Source organism: Entelurus aequoreus, linkage group LG17 (genome assembly GCF_033978785.1).
Source record: "Entelurus aequoreus isolate RoL-2023_Sb linkage group LG17, RoL_Eaeq_v1.1, whole genome shotgun sequence".
In the NCBI taxonomy this organism is placed as follows: Eukaryota; Metazoa; Chordata; class Actinopteri; order Syngnathiformes; family Syngnathidae; genus Entelurus; species Entelurus aequoreus.
Genome location: NC_084747.1, coordinates 38382686 through 38399307, shown reverse-complemented (window position 1 = coordinate 38399307; position 16622 = coordinate 38382686). Strand labels below are relative to the sequence as shown.

At 40.8% G+C, this 16622-nt stretch overlaps 1 protein-coding gene across 5 annotated transcripts in view; it reads right to left on the bottom strand.

Moving 5' to 3' along the window:
* Positions 1-16622, bottom strand: part of gck (glucokinase (hexokinase 4)) — a 40355-nt gene that overhangs the window by 18464 nt on the left and 5269 nt on the right. For 3 of the 5 annotated variants that reach the window (XM_062025666.1, XM_062025667.1, XM_062025668.1), the window contains exon 2: positions 6525-6687. In XM_062025666.1, the coding sequence (XP_061881650.1) occupies positions 6525-6687 (163 nt within the window). Of the gene's footprint in view, positions 1-6524; positions 6688-10578; positions 10671-12729; positions 12749-16622 lie in introns of those variants that run through there. The other 2 variants (XM_062025669.1, XM_062025670.1) reach the window with 2 other exon arrangements.

The window sequence follows — 16622 nt, the reverse complement described above, 5'->3', positions numbered from 1 at the left end:
ATCAAGCGCCATTTAATCTTTAATTGTTTGGTTATACTAACTGTAGCAGTGTGGTGCATTCAGTGACACTTTGGAAACACGAATTGTAAACCTCTTGTTGACTTTGATTAGACTATTACTAAAATTTTATTCGGCTCTATGGTGGGTTATATTACAGCTGTAGTCAAGAAAAAAAGAAATAGGTCTCCAGCTTGTGCTTAATTGTACTATTGGTAAAAAAAAAAAAATTGTGTAAAACGAGGTATTTGAAAACAACATTTTTACCTTAAGTAAATTGTTTTCTTTTTCATGATATCCTAAATGGGCAACCTTTATTAACGTTGCAAGAATTAAAAAGAGAAATAAACAACCTCAAAAGTAGTAGGGTAGTAGTAGAGCCAAACTTTTTGAAAAATCTGACTAATTTAGTGCATGGACACGTACTGTCTGCCTCACCAGCCATTAACCTCACCCGCAGCTCACTGCATTAAGTGACTAGAAAAGCATTTGGAGAGCAGGCCTGATCTTCCAAAAACAAAAAGGTCCTTAATCCAGACGGTCATCCAGATCAGCCCCATAATGTAATGTACTTGTCACTTATCCCATTTCTGACATTTCCTGAAAGTTCAATAAAAATGTGGCCATAATGTTTTCATCTATCTGTATGTAAATAAAATAAAATTAGCTGAGATTTGTTTTTGTACATAAATTGTGTTTCCGGGTGCTCTTACACCCGTGAAGAGCTACTGAACATCAGATCCACCATCCCTATGGACTTGTTACCGGTCATCTTAGCGTCAGCTGCGGATTTGGTCCATTCTGCGATCAAAAGAGGGAAACCGCATCGACGAGGAAAGAGAGCGGGGATTACGCACGCCTCTACCAGGCATCTTCCTCTCCAACGTCCGCTCACTTGCCAACAAGATGGACGAGCTAGCGTTGCTGATGAGAAGGAACAAGGACTTCTCCTCATCATGTGTGTTGTGTTTCACGGAGACTTGGCTGAGCGCAAGTGTCCCGGACAGCGCGCTTCAACTGGAGGGCTTTCATCTCCTCCGCGCGGACCGAGACGCGGCGCTCTCTGGCAAAAAAAGAGGCGGGGGACTATGCTTCTTTATCAACAATAGCTGGTGCACAGACGTGACTGTCATTTTTAGACACTGTTCCTCCTCTCTGGAATATTATTTCATCCACTGTAAGCCCTTTTACTCACCGCGTGAGATTGTTTCATTCATTCTCGTGGCTGTTTACATCCCGCCCGGCGCGGACGTGCGTGACGCTCAGCGCGCGCTCGCAGGACAGATCTTACATGTGGAACGGTCTTTTCCTGACTCTCTTGTTATCGTGCTTGGTGACTTTAACAAGGGAAATTTGAGCCAGGAATTACCAAAGTATAGACAGTTTATTAAATGCCCGACCAGAGAGGAGAACACGCTGGATCACTGCTACACTACACTGAGCAAGGCTTTTCATGCAGTCCCGCGCGCTGCTGATGGTGCACTTAATGCCTTCATACAGACAGAGACTGAAACTGGCTAAACCTGTTATGAGGAACATTAAGTGTTTCACCGCCGAGTCTGGACGAGTTGCGTGCTTGTTGGGAAACGACAGACTGGGAGGCAATTGGAGCGGCCACAAACAATCTGGACGAGTATACGGACACTGTGACCTCATACGTACAGTTCAATGAGGCGCGCATCATTCCAACGCGCACCAGGGTTTGTTATAACAACGACAAGCCCTGGTTCACACCCAAGCTCCGACAGCTGCGCAAGAAGAAGGAGGCTGCGTGGAGAAGCGGGGACCGAAGTACATACAGAGAAGCTAAGTACCACTTCACCAGGGAAGTGGAGAAAGCTAAATCTGTGTACTCTAACCGTCTACAGGAACAGTTCCGCTCCAATGATTCTGCGGCAGTTTGGAGAGGTCTAAGGGCCCTTATGAACTATAAGCCCAAAACCCCCCAGGCCCTGAATGACCGGACTCTCGCTCCTGAATGACCGGACTCTCGCTCAGGGCCTCAACACACATTACTGTCGTCATGAACGGCCTTCAGCTCATCAAAGCCATGCTCCCCCCACCATCACCCTCCCCACCAATGCCAGCACATCATTAAAGGAGTTAAAGGACTCAAAGGACTCCAATGACATCACAGGACTCCAAAAACATCATAAGACTGTAAAGACCCTCTCCATCAAAGAAGAGGATGTACGCTGGCAGTTCTTGAAGCTGAATACGCGGAAAGCCCCCGGGCCGGATGGTGTCTCCCCCTCCACTCTCAGACACTGTGCGGACCAGCTGGCTCCTGTCGTCACTGACATTTTTAACACCTCTCTGGAGCTATGCCGCGTGCCGTCCTGCTTTAAGACCTCTACCATTGTCCCTGTCCCCAAGAAAGCACGGATCACAGGACTAAATGACTACAGGCCGGACGCGCTGACGTCTGTGGTCTTGAAGTCCTTTGAGCGCTTGGTCCTGCCCCACCTCAAGGACATCACCGCCCCCCTCCTGGACCCACTGCAGTTCGCCTACAGAGCCAACAGGTCTGTGGATGATGCAGTGAACCTGGCCCTCCACTTCATCCTGGAGCATCTGGACTCCCCAGGAACCTACGCTAGGATCCTGTTTGTGGATTTCAGCTCTGCCTTCAACACCATCCTCCCTGGACTGCTACGAGACAAGCTCTACCAGCTCAGCGTGCCCAACTCCCTCTGCAGTTGGATTAATGACTTCCTGACAGACCGGCTGGGGAAGATTGTCTCGGACAGTCGAACCACAAACACTGGTACTCCTCAGGGCTGTGTACTCTCCCCCTGGCTCTTCTCCCTGTATACAAACTGCTGCACCTCCAGTCACCAATCCGTAAAACTGCTCAAGTTTGCGGATGACACCACCCTCATCGGGCTCATCTCGAATGGCGATGAGTCCGCCTACAGGAGAGAGGTGGACCGGCTGACGTCCTGGTGCAGCCTCAACAACCTGGAGCTGAACGCCCAGAAAACAGTGGAGATGATCATGGACTTCAGGAAAGTCACAGCCCCACCATCCCCCCTCACCCTGATAGACTCTCCCACCCCCGTCTCCATTGTGGACTCCTTCCGTTTCTTGGGCACCACCATCACCCAGGACCTCAAGTGGGAGCTGACCATCAGCTCCCTCATCAAGAAGGCCCAGCAGAGGATGTACTTCCTGCGGCAGCTGAGGAAACTTAAGGTGCCGACAGAGATGCTGGTGCAGTTTTACTCAGCCATCATAGAGTCCATCCTGACCTCCTCCATCACAGTGTGGTTCCCCGGCGCCACAGTCCAGGATAAGAATAGACTGCAGCGCATCGTACGTGCTGCTGAGAAGGTGATTGGCTGCAAGCTCCCATCCCTCCAGGACTTGTTTTCCTCCAGGACCAGGAGGCGTGTGGGTCGGATCACAGCTGACTCTTCTCACCCTGGACACACACTATTCTCCCCTCTCCCCTCAGGCAGGAGACTACGCTCCATCCAGACCCACACCTCCCGCCACCTGAACAGTTTTTTCCCCTCGGCCATCAGGCAAATGAACAATAACTCCTAACAGTAGCTCCTTGAATTCCTTGAATCCCTTCTAAGTCTATCTGATAGCTCAGTCACAGCTCTTTTTTATACCAAATATGTGTTATACGTGTTTTATGTCGCACGTTTGCACCAAGAAAAATTCCTAGTTTGTGAACCCGTTCTCAAACAATGGCAATAAAACGATTCTGATTCTGATTCTGATTCTGATAAGGCTCCAGCACCCCCCGCGACTCAGAAAGAGACAAGCGGTAAAACATGGATGGATGGATGGATAAACACACACACACACACACATACACACATACACACATTCTTGTATTTGTTACATTCTTGAGACCTCCGAAAAATGCCTACCTCTTTAGACCACCCTTTATAGATTTATAAATATTTGTATTTACAACATTAAAGGTCTACTGAAACCCACTACTACCGACCACGCAGTCTGATAGTTTATATATCAATGATGAAATCTTAACATTGCAACACATGTCAATACAGCCGGGTTAGATTAGTAAAGTGCAATTTTAAATTTCCCGTGAAATATTCTGCTGAAAATGTCTCGGTATGATGACGTTTGCGCGTGACGTCACGGATTGTGCGGACATATTGGGACACCATTGTGGCCAGCTATTAAGTCGTCTGTTTTCATCGCAAAATTCCACAGTATTCTGGACATCTGTGTTGGTGAATCTTGCAATTTGTTTAATGAACAATGAAGACAGCAAAGAAGAAAGCTGTAGGTTGGATCGGTGTATTAGCGGCTGGCTACAGCAACACAACCAGGAGGACTTTGAGTTGGATAGCAGACGCGCTACCGTGAGTACAGCTTTGGCTTCCAAACATTTGATCGCTTGCCCGTACGTGCGTGCCGCTATGTGCATGCCACGTACGTAACTTTGGGGAAATATATGTGCTGTATGAACTTTATGGAGGTGAACGGTACTTTGGGCTGTGGGATTGAGTGTGTTGTGCGGGTGTTTGATTTGTATTTTTTGGTTATATGGACGGGTGTGGGGAGGTGTTTGTTATGCAGATTAATTTGTGGCATATTAAATATAAGCCTAATTGTATTGTGGCTAATATATGTCTTGAGTTTATTTACTGTTTTAGTCATTCCCAGCTGAATATCAGGTCCCACCCGCTTCTCACAGCATCTTCCCTGTCTGAATCACTTCCACTGCCCTCTAATCCTTCACTCTCACTTTCCTCATCCACAAATCTTTCATTCTCGCTCAAATTAATGGGGTAATCGTCGCTTTCTCGGTCCGAATCACTCTCGTTGCTGCTGGCCATGATTGTAAACAATGTGCAGATGTGAGGCGCTCCACAACCTGTGATGTCACGCTACTTCCGGTACAGGCAAGGCTTTTTTATCAGCGACCAAAAGTTGCGAACTTTATCGTCGATGTTCTCTACTAAATCCTTTCAGCAAAAATATGGCAATATTGCGAAATGATCAAGTATGACACATAGAATGGACCTGCTATCCCCGTTTAAATAAGAAAATTTCATTTCAGTAGGCCTTTAATAATATATACATATTATGCAAATATAAAAAGATAAGCTTTCAGTTAATCTTTTTTTTTTTTTTTTGTAACTGGTTTCTAATCTTCATCATTTACTTCAAAATATTACAGTATGTCTCTATATATATATTTATTTCATTTTTTAATTTTTATTAATTTTGGCCAAAGGGGGCACATTTCAATTTCTTACACACGCTTGTTATTACATATGTTGGCCAGAGGGGGAGAACGTAAAATGTTTTACACGCACTTGTTATTTCATTTGTTGACCACTTTTAAAACCGATACACAGTCAAGCGGTACAAAATGGATGGATGGACACAGTCAATTTGAAAAATCCATCATTTTTGGAACCACCCTAAGTTTGACAGCTTTCACCACCAGGGGTGCAAATGAGATCTTTATTTTTTGTTTTTTGTAATGTGCTTAAGGCCGATGACAAACGAGTCACGTACCACAGATGGCCCCTGTGCTGCACTTTGGGCAACCCAGCTGTAGAAGCTAACTCTTAATGGCCACTATAGTCTTAGTACCGTAGTGTATTTGTTCATCCTACGGTCACATATGGGACGCAGGTTGTCTTACATCACACCGGAAGTCGTAAAATCAGCTGTTCACCAGGCGGGTTTTTTCGGGGATGAATAGGGAAGTCCTTCTTTAGCTGCCGTCTTGTTTTATCATATATTGCTGCCTTTGCACCTGTCAATGTTTACTTTTGCATGCACATTAAATCAACAAAAAATCCTGACTCTGGTATTTGGCTCTCTATTAGATACAATGGCTTTCCTAATTGGGACCATGATTTCAGTCCTAACTTGTTCACCGGTCGTCATATGGAAGGTACTTTTCCTTGTTGCTGTCTCAAGAAGGGTAGAAATACAACACGCACACACACACACACACACACACACACACACACACACACACACACACACACACACACACACACACACACACACCACACACACACAGAAACCTAAAGGTAATGTAACATAGTAGAAATTATCCAGATCAGGCCCAAAATCTAATCAGTTTTTCTTTATCCCAGTGATTCTCAAACTGTGGTACGTGTACCACTAGTGGCACGCGGTCTCTATCTGGTGGCACGCCAAAGAATCACTTGATTAGATTACAGTGTTTTATTTCCCTATATTCAAGCAGTGTTACTGTTCAAACTGTTACAGTGTCCAAAAATATGAAATACAACTGTTGAATAAAACTACTGCCTTGTTTTAATGAATACTTGGGCCTACCATGCTACCGTATTTTAATGTTGGTTATTATGGTGGTACTTGGAGATCCAAGTTTTTTCTGAGGTGGTACTTGGTGAAAACCACTGCTTTAGCTCATTTGGGAAATTTCCTAAAGGTTTCCTGAAAATCCGCCTATGACTTTTTGAGTTATTTTGTGGACTAACTCAAGACAAACCAACAACAACAATTACATCAAGCAGGATTTCATGGAGGTTTACCTGATCCCTCTGGAGTGGAGCACACATAAGTGGGCAACATTTTGACGCTGGCTTCTTCGTGCGTTTCTAAACGCAATCCTCTGTCCATCTCTCTCTGCATCCTCTTCATGATCTCTTTCAGTTCTTCTTTTTTTAGCCTGAACTCAGACAGGACTTGATCTACCTGCGACCAAAACAAGAGATGACCTTGATGAACACAATAAAACAACTGGGTCGTGACATCTCAATACCCTAACAGTAAGTTTCTTTGACGTCTTACCATCAATTGAACACTATTGACCACAGGGCTGACACTACAAGACGTCTTCACCATCTTCTCCAGATATGAGGTGACACACGGCATTTTTACCAGCAAATGTTAGGTGTGTCGTGAGTGTGTGTTTTTATGCAAGCAGTCAGTCAAGTGGGAGTGCCACTGGATGAGGCTCATCTATTTTTATGCAACAGGTGACGCCAAAACACCATCTATCACTCGTGTGCATGTGAGTGTGTACGCCCCTGCCCTTAAACATCCCATTAGCAAATGTAACCTACTTTTAGGACTCAGTAACACAACCTGCAGTTACTTCAGTAATAAAGCTTTACAATCATGTGATAAATGTTGATCCGAGTATAAGATTTTTTAACATCACATTTTATTTTCATTTGCGTTTTTTTATCAGACGGTTTTTGTATGCATTTGTGTATTTGTATTTGAAAAAGAAAATGTTAACATTAACTCATCATAAAACATTCGGGTTATACAAAATATACAAAATAAAGAATTTCAATAAAGACATACTGCATATAAATAGTCAAAACATAAACATGTAGTACACAATATTGTATCATATTTGATCATATTTTCACATTTGAAATTAACTTACGTACTTAAATACAGTGATGGGCAGTAACAAGACACGTAGCAAAGCTGCGTAGTTTAACTACATTTTCCAGTAGCTTGGCAGTAGCTTAGCTACTTTTTCAACGAGTAGCTTTTCCTGTACCTTAGCCACTTTTAGACCCATGTAGCTAGGAAGCAGTGGCGTGCGGTCACTAGAGGCAGGGGAGGCACGGCCTCACCTGCCATCATGGAAAGAAAAAAAGAGTAAAAAGAAAAAAAAAAAATTAAATTGTTATATGTATCCAGTGATTATACTAAAGTTATTTTCCATTTAACTTCACCAGTTTTAGATTATTTTTATTTTTATTTTCACATTTGCCGTTCAAATACTGAGAAGAGACGGTGCGGTGATCAGCAGCCAGTTGAGGCACGTCACTGCGTTGTGCCTCAACATGGATTGTGCGCAATGACTCTGCTAACTGCTGGCCTGCTGTGCAGTGAGACCGTATTGCTATATGAATTATATTATACATTTCCATAGTTTAGTTAGCTGAGGTATATAATGTACAGTGTAATTTGTCAACAACTGTATGTGTGTAACGTATTTCTTGTGCTGAGCGATCATAAAACTGGAGGCTCGTCTCATAACCCCGTCTCCTGGTGCCAAGCACCTCCGCCGCAGAATGCACCGCCCGACGGTAGCACCACACCAACCAAAGCCCACACCCAAACCATCCACGTGCAAGACCGAATCCGCCCAAAAAAAGTCAAAAAGTGCAAAAACAACAATGCTCGCGCGGCGCGCCGGAGGAGCCGTGAACAGGGACACAACATTAGGTACACCTGCAGACAGCAGCACGGATTTCATATTTCATTCATTCACAACTCTTCCAACAGGAACACCACTGTTCCCACACTTTTATTAAATGTGCTTTTTTGTGTGCTACAATTTGTAAGTGTAAAGTTAAAGTTAAGTATACCAATGATCAGGGGCGCCGCTAGGGATTTTGAGCCCCATGAAAAGAATCTTTACAGGACACCCATTATTTTTTCTGTATTATAATTTCATCATCATTAGGGGCCTCTCTGGGCCCCCCTCCATCATGGGCCCCTAGAATCCGTCTCCTTTACCCCCCCTTTTCGGCGCCCCTGCCAATGATTGTCACACACACACTAGGTGTGGTGAAGTTTGTCCTCTGCATTTGACCCATCCCCTTGTTCACCCCCTGGGAGGTGAGGGGAGCAGTGGGCAGCAGCGGCGCCGTGCCTGGGAATCATTTTTGGTGATTTAACCCCCAATTCCAACCCTTGGTGCTGAGTGCCAAGCAGGGAAGAATGCTGGTATGAGCTTTTAAACATAACCCGTTAACTGCTGCCAATCACATGGTGAATAAGATACTATTTAGGGTTCATATGTTTGTAAATCTGACTGTGATGAAGTCAGTGCCTCACCTGACATGAACCTCACCGCACGCCACTGCTAGGAAGCTACATAGGATCCTAAGTCAGGGGTGTCAAACTCATTTTAGCTCAGGGGCCGCATGGAGGAAAATCTGTGCACACGTGGGCCGGACTATTAAAATCATGACATTAAAACAAAAAAATAAAGACAACTTCAGATTGTTTTCTTTGTCTTACTTTGGCCAAAAATATAACAAACACATTCTGAAAATATTACAATAAAAATAGAGAAAAAAATACCAGCAGCGGTAAAGTTTAGATCCATGAAGGAAAGAAGAAAGTGAATGAATGTTTATAACTGAATGAATGTACATATGCATAAACATGTGTTTTCTTTTGTGTTATTTTTTTATTATTAATTAAGTAACGTTTGTGAAAACCTTTTTCCAAAACACAATATAGAATGTGATATGTAACAGGATAAAGCATACATGTATTCTTTGTTTTCAAAACGGTTACAAAAAAGTCGGACCCCAACAATTTACTGTGGGACCCCATTTTTATGACTTGATGGGGTCCCTGGGAACCCATTTTGATAGTTCCTAGCGCCAACACTGATGGAGTATTAGTGCGTGCAAAACAGCAGCAGGCGGCTATGGCCTGCGGACCGATTCTAATACTAATCAAATATCTTCCCGGGGGCCATAGATAATTCATTCACGGCCCGGATCTTGACTTTGACACCCCTGTCCTAAATGATGCAGCTCCTCCTCCCTTAAAAATATACATACAGCTACGCTCGCAATTAACAAGCAGAGTGTTAAGGTCTGTATCCAGGGGTGACTGTAATGTTCCAAAAAGAAAGCCTGCCTTCTCTCAATCAGCCTTTTCCTACCAAGCCATCAAAGAGTGGAATCGGCTCCCAGACAATCTAAAGAACAACTCAAGTTTTCACAGCTTCTCACAGGCAGTCAAAGACTGGCTTATGGACCACCAGTCCTGCTCACATTAACAATACCAGATGATACCGTAGTGGGAGCAGTCTGATGGCCACCAGAGTACCAGTGTAACATCGCAATCTTGTTCATGTATGTAATATACTAATGGGGTATATAGCTATTGAATGATACCCTTATGGGTACCATCTGATGGCTACTGCACTGTATGTTGTTTTATGTGGACTTTGATTAAAAACTGCTGCACTTTAAATACAGTACTTCTGCAATTTAAAGTTGCTAAAATACTGTAACTTGACCGTCCACTGATTTGTAACTTGCATATTCTCTATGTATTGTACTTGCATTTTAAATTGCTTATCATTATGTAATTTCAATTTTGTTGGGTATTTTTAACCATGTGTAATTTTAATTGTGGATGTTAAATACACCATAAAAGGACTACAGATGGAAATTAGCACGGTGATAAATCTGGTGCAACCATCTTTTTAATGTAACGGCAACTTGTCCTTCAAATAAACAAATACAAACAAATAAACAAACATCAACGCTACAAGCTACAAAGAGAGAAAATGGACTGTGAATCCAGGCAAAAAAAATATGGAGAAAATACAATAACCTGGATGAATGAGAACATCCATACATACGGAAAAAAATCAAGATGATTGGTTGATGTTTGTATGATGAGTCCCAATTGCTTAAGGTTGGGGCGAAACATTACGGACTGGCCAATCAGAGGCAAGATAAGGCGGGTCATCGAAACTAGTAGGCAAAATCATAACAATCACGCACTCCTGTCTCATGACTACAAAGGAGTCCGAGACAGAGAGAAGCTTCAAGCTAACGACTCAAAAAAAAAGAAAAAGAAACATACTTGTAAATGGCAGAGGGTTTCCCTCCCGCAGATTAGATGTTTCCTTTCGTGACGAAGATGACGTGCAGGAAACCCACAAAAATGCGTGTTCTTGGCCCTATTTAGACAAATGTATGCATTTAGAGAAAACAATGCCCAAAACCTTATTTTTTATTTGTTTACTCTGTAAACCAAAATCCTAACTGCTGTCTTCATCCAAGATGTCAGCCAAATTTAGGAACACACATTAAGGTGAGTTGAGTTCATGAAAGTTTTACTGCACATTACCAACTGTTCCCAAACAACACACAGGTAATGTTTTTGTCAAGTTATAGATAGATTCTGTTGTTTACTGTAGGTAGAGAATGTGAATAACATTATATGAGTGGGCCAAATAGAAGGCAAACTAAACAAATATAAATAAACATTGATTGATTGATTGAAATACATACAGTGGGGTGTGGGACCCCTAGAGGTAGTTTTAGGGTGTCCCCAGCTAAATGTTATTTAAGTAATAATAATGGACCCTTATTGGGTTCATTTGTACACTCCCAGTTACATCCATTCATCCATCCATTTTATTGTCCCTGTCTGGGTCGCAGGGGTGGCTGGAGCCTATCCCAGCTGCATAAATGTCGTTAAATGTAGCTTTTGGTTGTAGCGAGCTACTTTTGCCGTGTAGCTTGTAGTGTCGCTTGTGAAAACTCTCCGGGGAAAGCTCCCCCTGTGCTTAGCCCCATTTAATTGAGAGTAACTTGTAGCTTAGCTTACTACATTTTCCAAGTAGTTTGCCCAGCACTGCCAAATGTATGATACTATACTAATGTACAGTATTTATTTTATTATACTGTTTAACTTGTTGTTGTTTTTTCTTGGTTTTTTTTTACAATATTTGGGTGTAAACTGTCAGTTGCCTACCATGATGAGAGAAGCGATGCATATACTGTATTTACAAAACGAGAAAAGTATTCTACAATTAGAAACAGTGCAGGATGAATGACCCGTAAAGCAGACTCTCGCAATAAGTTTTATAGGAAAAGAGTGATTCAGAGCTTTTCTTTACTCTGGCCTTGGACATCTGAATCATTGGGGTAACTAACTCCACACTTCATCATCCAGTACAAAAACTCATTTCAAATGGCAACTTTCTGGCTTCAAGAAACACTAAAAGAAATACAGAAAATAAATTATGGTAGTTAGTAACAGTTTCATTCAGTGAAAAACGTATTACAAACAAACAATCAAAAAAGACTACAACACACCACTAGTACTTTTTTTCACCATATCTGGCTTTTATAACAGCCTGCAGTCTCTGAGGCATGAACTTATTAACAAGTGACAAACAGTACTCTTCATCAATCTTGCTCCAACTTTTTCTGATTGCTGTTTTCTGATCAGTGTTGCAGATTGGAGTCTTGTCATGGACCATTTTCTTCAAATCACTCCACAGATTATTAATTGAATTCAAAGCGCCATGCCATTGACCTTATATCTTTCTTCAAGGAACGTTTTAACATTTTTGCTCTGTGGCAAGATGTATAATCATTTTAAACATTATTTCATCATCCCCAAACATCCTTTTGATTCATGGAAAAAGAAAAGTGTCCAAAATGTCAATCTAAGTATGTGCATTTATTGAAGATCTAATGACAGCCATCTTCCCAGTGCCATTACCTGACATGGACATTTGCATGTTTTCTTCAGGCAGTCATCTTTATAAATCTCATAAGAACGGCACCAAATAAAAGTTCCAGCATCATCACCTTGCCCAATACAGATTTGCGATTCATCACTGAATGTGACTTTTATCCAGTAATCCATAGTCCAAGATTGCTTTACCTTAGCCCTTTGTAACTTTGTTCTTTCCTGTTTAGCTGTTAATGATGGCTTTTATTTAGCTTTTTCTGTATTTAAATCCTTTCCTTTCGACGGTTTCTTCGATGGCGATGACTCCAGTTTCCGCCCATTTGTTCTTCATTTGTTTTGCTGTGTATTTTCTGTTTTCAAGACATATTGCTTCATGTTTACTATCTTAACGCTTTGATGTTTTCCTTGGTCAACCAGTATGCTTGCTATTTACAACCTTCCCATGTTGTTTGTGCTTGGTCCAGATTTTAGACACAGCTGACAGTGAACAATCAACATATTTTGAAACATTGTGTAATTATTTACCTTCTTGAAGAAGTTTGATAATCCTCTCCTTTGTTTCAATTGATATCTCTCATGTTGGAGCCATGATTTATGTCAATTCACCTAGTGCAACAGCTTTGGTGTGAACACTACTGTTTAACTGCAGACTAATTAGTACATTTAATCTGATGCAGGTGTTAGCTTTGAAATGAAAATGTACACATTGTTTCCATAATTGTTTCTTCTCTGTTTGATCTAAATATTAAACTGTTACTGACTCCCAAATTTTACATTCTTGATTTCTTTCAGTGTTTTTAAAAACCAGAAAGTTGCCATTTGAAATGATATAGTTATTGATTATATTATATGATATGACATAGGATTATGATTAAGGATGTCCGATAATGGCTTTTTGCCGATATCCGATATTCCGATATTGTCCAACTCTTAATTACCGATACCAATATCAACTGATACCGATATCAACTGATATCGATATCAACCGATACCGCTATATATACAGTCGTGGAATTAACACATTATTATGCCTAATTTGGACAACCAGGTATGGTGAAGATAAGCTCCTTTTTTTAAAAATTAATAAAATAAAATAAGATAAATAAATTAAAAACATGTTCTTGAATAAAAAAGAAAGCAAAACAATATAAAAACAGTTACATAGAAACTAGTAATGAATGAAAATGAGTAAAATTAACTGTTAAAGGTTAGTTCTATTAGTGGACCAGCAGCACGCACAATCATGTGTGCTTACGGACTGTATCCCTTGCAGACTGTATTGTTATATATTGATATATAATGTAGGAACCACAATATTAATAACAGAAAGAAACAACCCTTTTGTGTGAATGAGTGTAAATGGGGGAGGGAGGTTTTTTGGGTTGGTGTACTAATTGTAAGTGTATCTTGTGTTTTTTATGTTGATTTAATAAAAAAAGAAAAAAAAAAAAAGAAAACGATACCGATAATTTAAAAAAACGATACCGATAATTTCCGATATTACATATTAAAGCATTTATCGGCTGATAATATCGGCCTGTCGATATTATCGGCCGATATTATCTCATCTCTAATTATGATATAGTTTTGTGTGAGGTCTGTTATCTCTTTTTTTCTCCAACTTTCAATAACTGAGTGAAATCCTCCAAATCGAAAAAATCCATCATTTGTGCCAGAGTCAAGCAAACAATGATAAATTTCAAACAAAACTGCGCAAACCCTGTGTACATAATATCCAATCACTGTATTTGTGTAAGAATGGTCACCTGTGCAGCCCGGACCTACTCATGCTGGGGTCCACAAATCTCTACCGGATTAGAGCTCAGTGCAGCAGCTCTAGGCAATCATCTGTCAGTTAATTGTCCAGCAACATGCTACATGCAAGGCCAAATTAGCTGGCATATGTTACTTATGCAAAAAGAGAGCCAATGCATCCATGGAAATTTCTGTCACTGTAACCCTATTTTTGGAATTGTATTATGTAGTTAGTTAGTTTGTCGTGTTTTCAGTCGCTTTGGTGCATTTCTCTGATTAGAATTTTAAAATTCGCACACTGTTAGTTCAACCGCTACAGCATGTAGTCATTTGTGCACATCGTAAATTGCCAAAGGTTTTGGACATGCATTACTTTTACACAATTCTTCGCTGTTTTATAACTTTGTCATTTGCTTATAACATTAACTATGCTCATGTATGCATTTTTTTCCTGAATACATTTCCTAAAATGATCATGGTGTGGGCTTCTATGTGGCAAAAAGTAGAAGACGTGGAAGGAATCACATCGTACAGAGAACAATCATAGATGTCCCAAGCCGAAAAGGAGAGGCTGTTACAATTTGTGCAGCCATCTTAGAAAATGGCGTGCTCACCCATATTACCCATCATGTTCCATAAAACACACAAGATCTGAGGACTTTTTTTTAGACATTATTCTCAGGGACATTATACATGAGAAGGAGTGGGGTCTAACTAGAGACCATCACAACAAGAATGTTGTTGTTCGGGATGATAAGATAGGATATGATAGAATATATTTATCCCACAATGGGGAAATTCTGTGGCTGTGGTGCAGATTGTACATAGAGTACAAAAAGTTATATTTGCCACTCGAGGAGCTACATTCCTTGCTACATTGCAAGCGAAGATATTTGCTCTGATATAGATGAAAATATGTGGAAAGACAGACAGGAAGGTCTGGATGTGCATGAATGCTTTGTATACATTACTGTGTATGTAGTATGGTCATGTGCTACAGTATTGTTTACCAAAGGGTGTTTCTTAAGTTTTTTCTAAATAAGGGTGCATTTTTCTTTTGTACATCCATCCATTCATCCATTTTCTACAGCCTATCTCAGCTGCATTCGGGCGGTAGGCGGGGTACACCCTGGACAAATGTTGTAAAAAATTCGAATTGTAAGAACATGTGCATTAACAATATGAAATATACGTATTGAGTGTGTTACCTTACTAATTACAGTAATGTGAAACTTTACCGTAGTTTTCAAATGGCAAACGGCGCTGTCTTGATTCTTGATCAAAGTTTCGTTGTACTTGTGCAATGACAATAAAGACCTATCTATCTATCATCAGGTAGTGTCACCAAGTTATGACTTTTTTTACATTTGAAAAAACTTACAAAGTAAACCGTTATAAAGAAAACATGGAAAAGCCATGCCACTATCTTGTTCGTAAACAATGGTGTCAGGACTTTTCATCTTGATGACACTTTCATTAACACGAATACTTGCTTTTGAGGAATGAACATGTTAAACAGGTGACAGTAGGTTTTGCAATTCGTAATCATTGTTTTAAGGAAATGCACTCACAAATGTTGAATCTGATGTGAAAAATGCACCAAAACTGACTGGTCATCTACAATGATGGATGGATGGGTGGATGGGTGGATAGATAGATAGATAGATAGATAGATAGATAGATAGATAGATAGATAGATAGATAGATAGATAGATAGATAGATAGATAGATAGATAGATAGATAGATAGATAGATAGATGGATAGATGGATAGATGGATAGATGGATAGATAGATAGATAGATAGATAGATAGATAGATAGATAGATAGATAGATAGATAGATAGATAGATAGATAGATAGATAGATAGATAGATGGATGGATGGATAGATAGATGGATCAGACAGACGGACAGACAGACTACCTTATCCATTGTATGACGACAAAGATGTCTTGTTGACCATTGGTAATCTGCTGTTGAGATTCACTTGTCCTCCAAAGTTTTTTATGCTTATTATATTTGAACTGTCCTGCCCTTTTCAGGAAACTCCTTACTTCATTGAGAACAGCAGTAAATCTAGGCACAAAGCAACAGAAAAGTCCATAAAGTAACAAATGACTACTTTAAATGGTATGAATCACACTGACGTATCCCCACTGATGTGGTGTCCTGATATGTTAAATAAATGTCTGAAGATCTAAGCATCTCCATTTTTGTAGTCATACATCAAAAAACATCAAGAAGAATCCTCATCTTCATTCCAGTTGTTCCAAGTAGAGAGTTTGTCCTCAACAATACACCAGATCAGTCCCCAAAATAGTATTGCTTTGTTTAAAAAAGGAATTTGTCTTCAATCCATCAAATTCCAGATACAGGTTTTTAGCCCTGAAATCAAATCAATAAACAAAGTTTTTGCTACAAGTTTCTTCAAGACTGCAGACGCAAGCCAACTCAGTTCCAGGAAAAGGAGGATGATTCACTCCTGGCCCGGCCGGTCAAACATTTGCACCCAGAACCATCACACCAAGTGTTGCCTTGGAAATGAATTACAGGCACACTTGTGTCGTCGAAAACACTCACCGCTGAGGTAAGTGGCCAGCGGGGAATTGTTAAATGGAGCAAAATTACCAGAGAAAACATAAATTGACGTTGCCACGACTGGA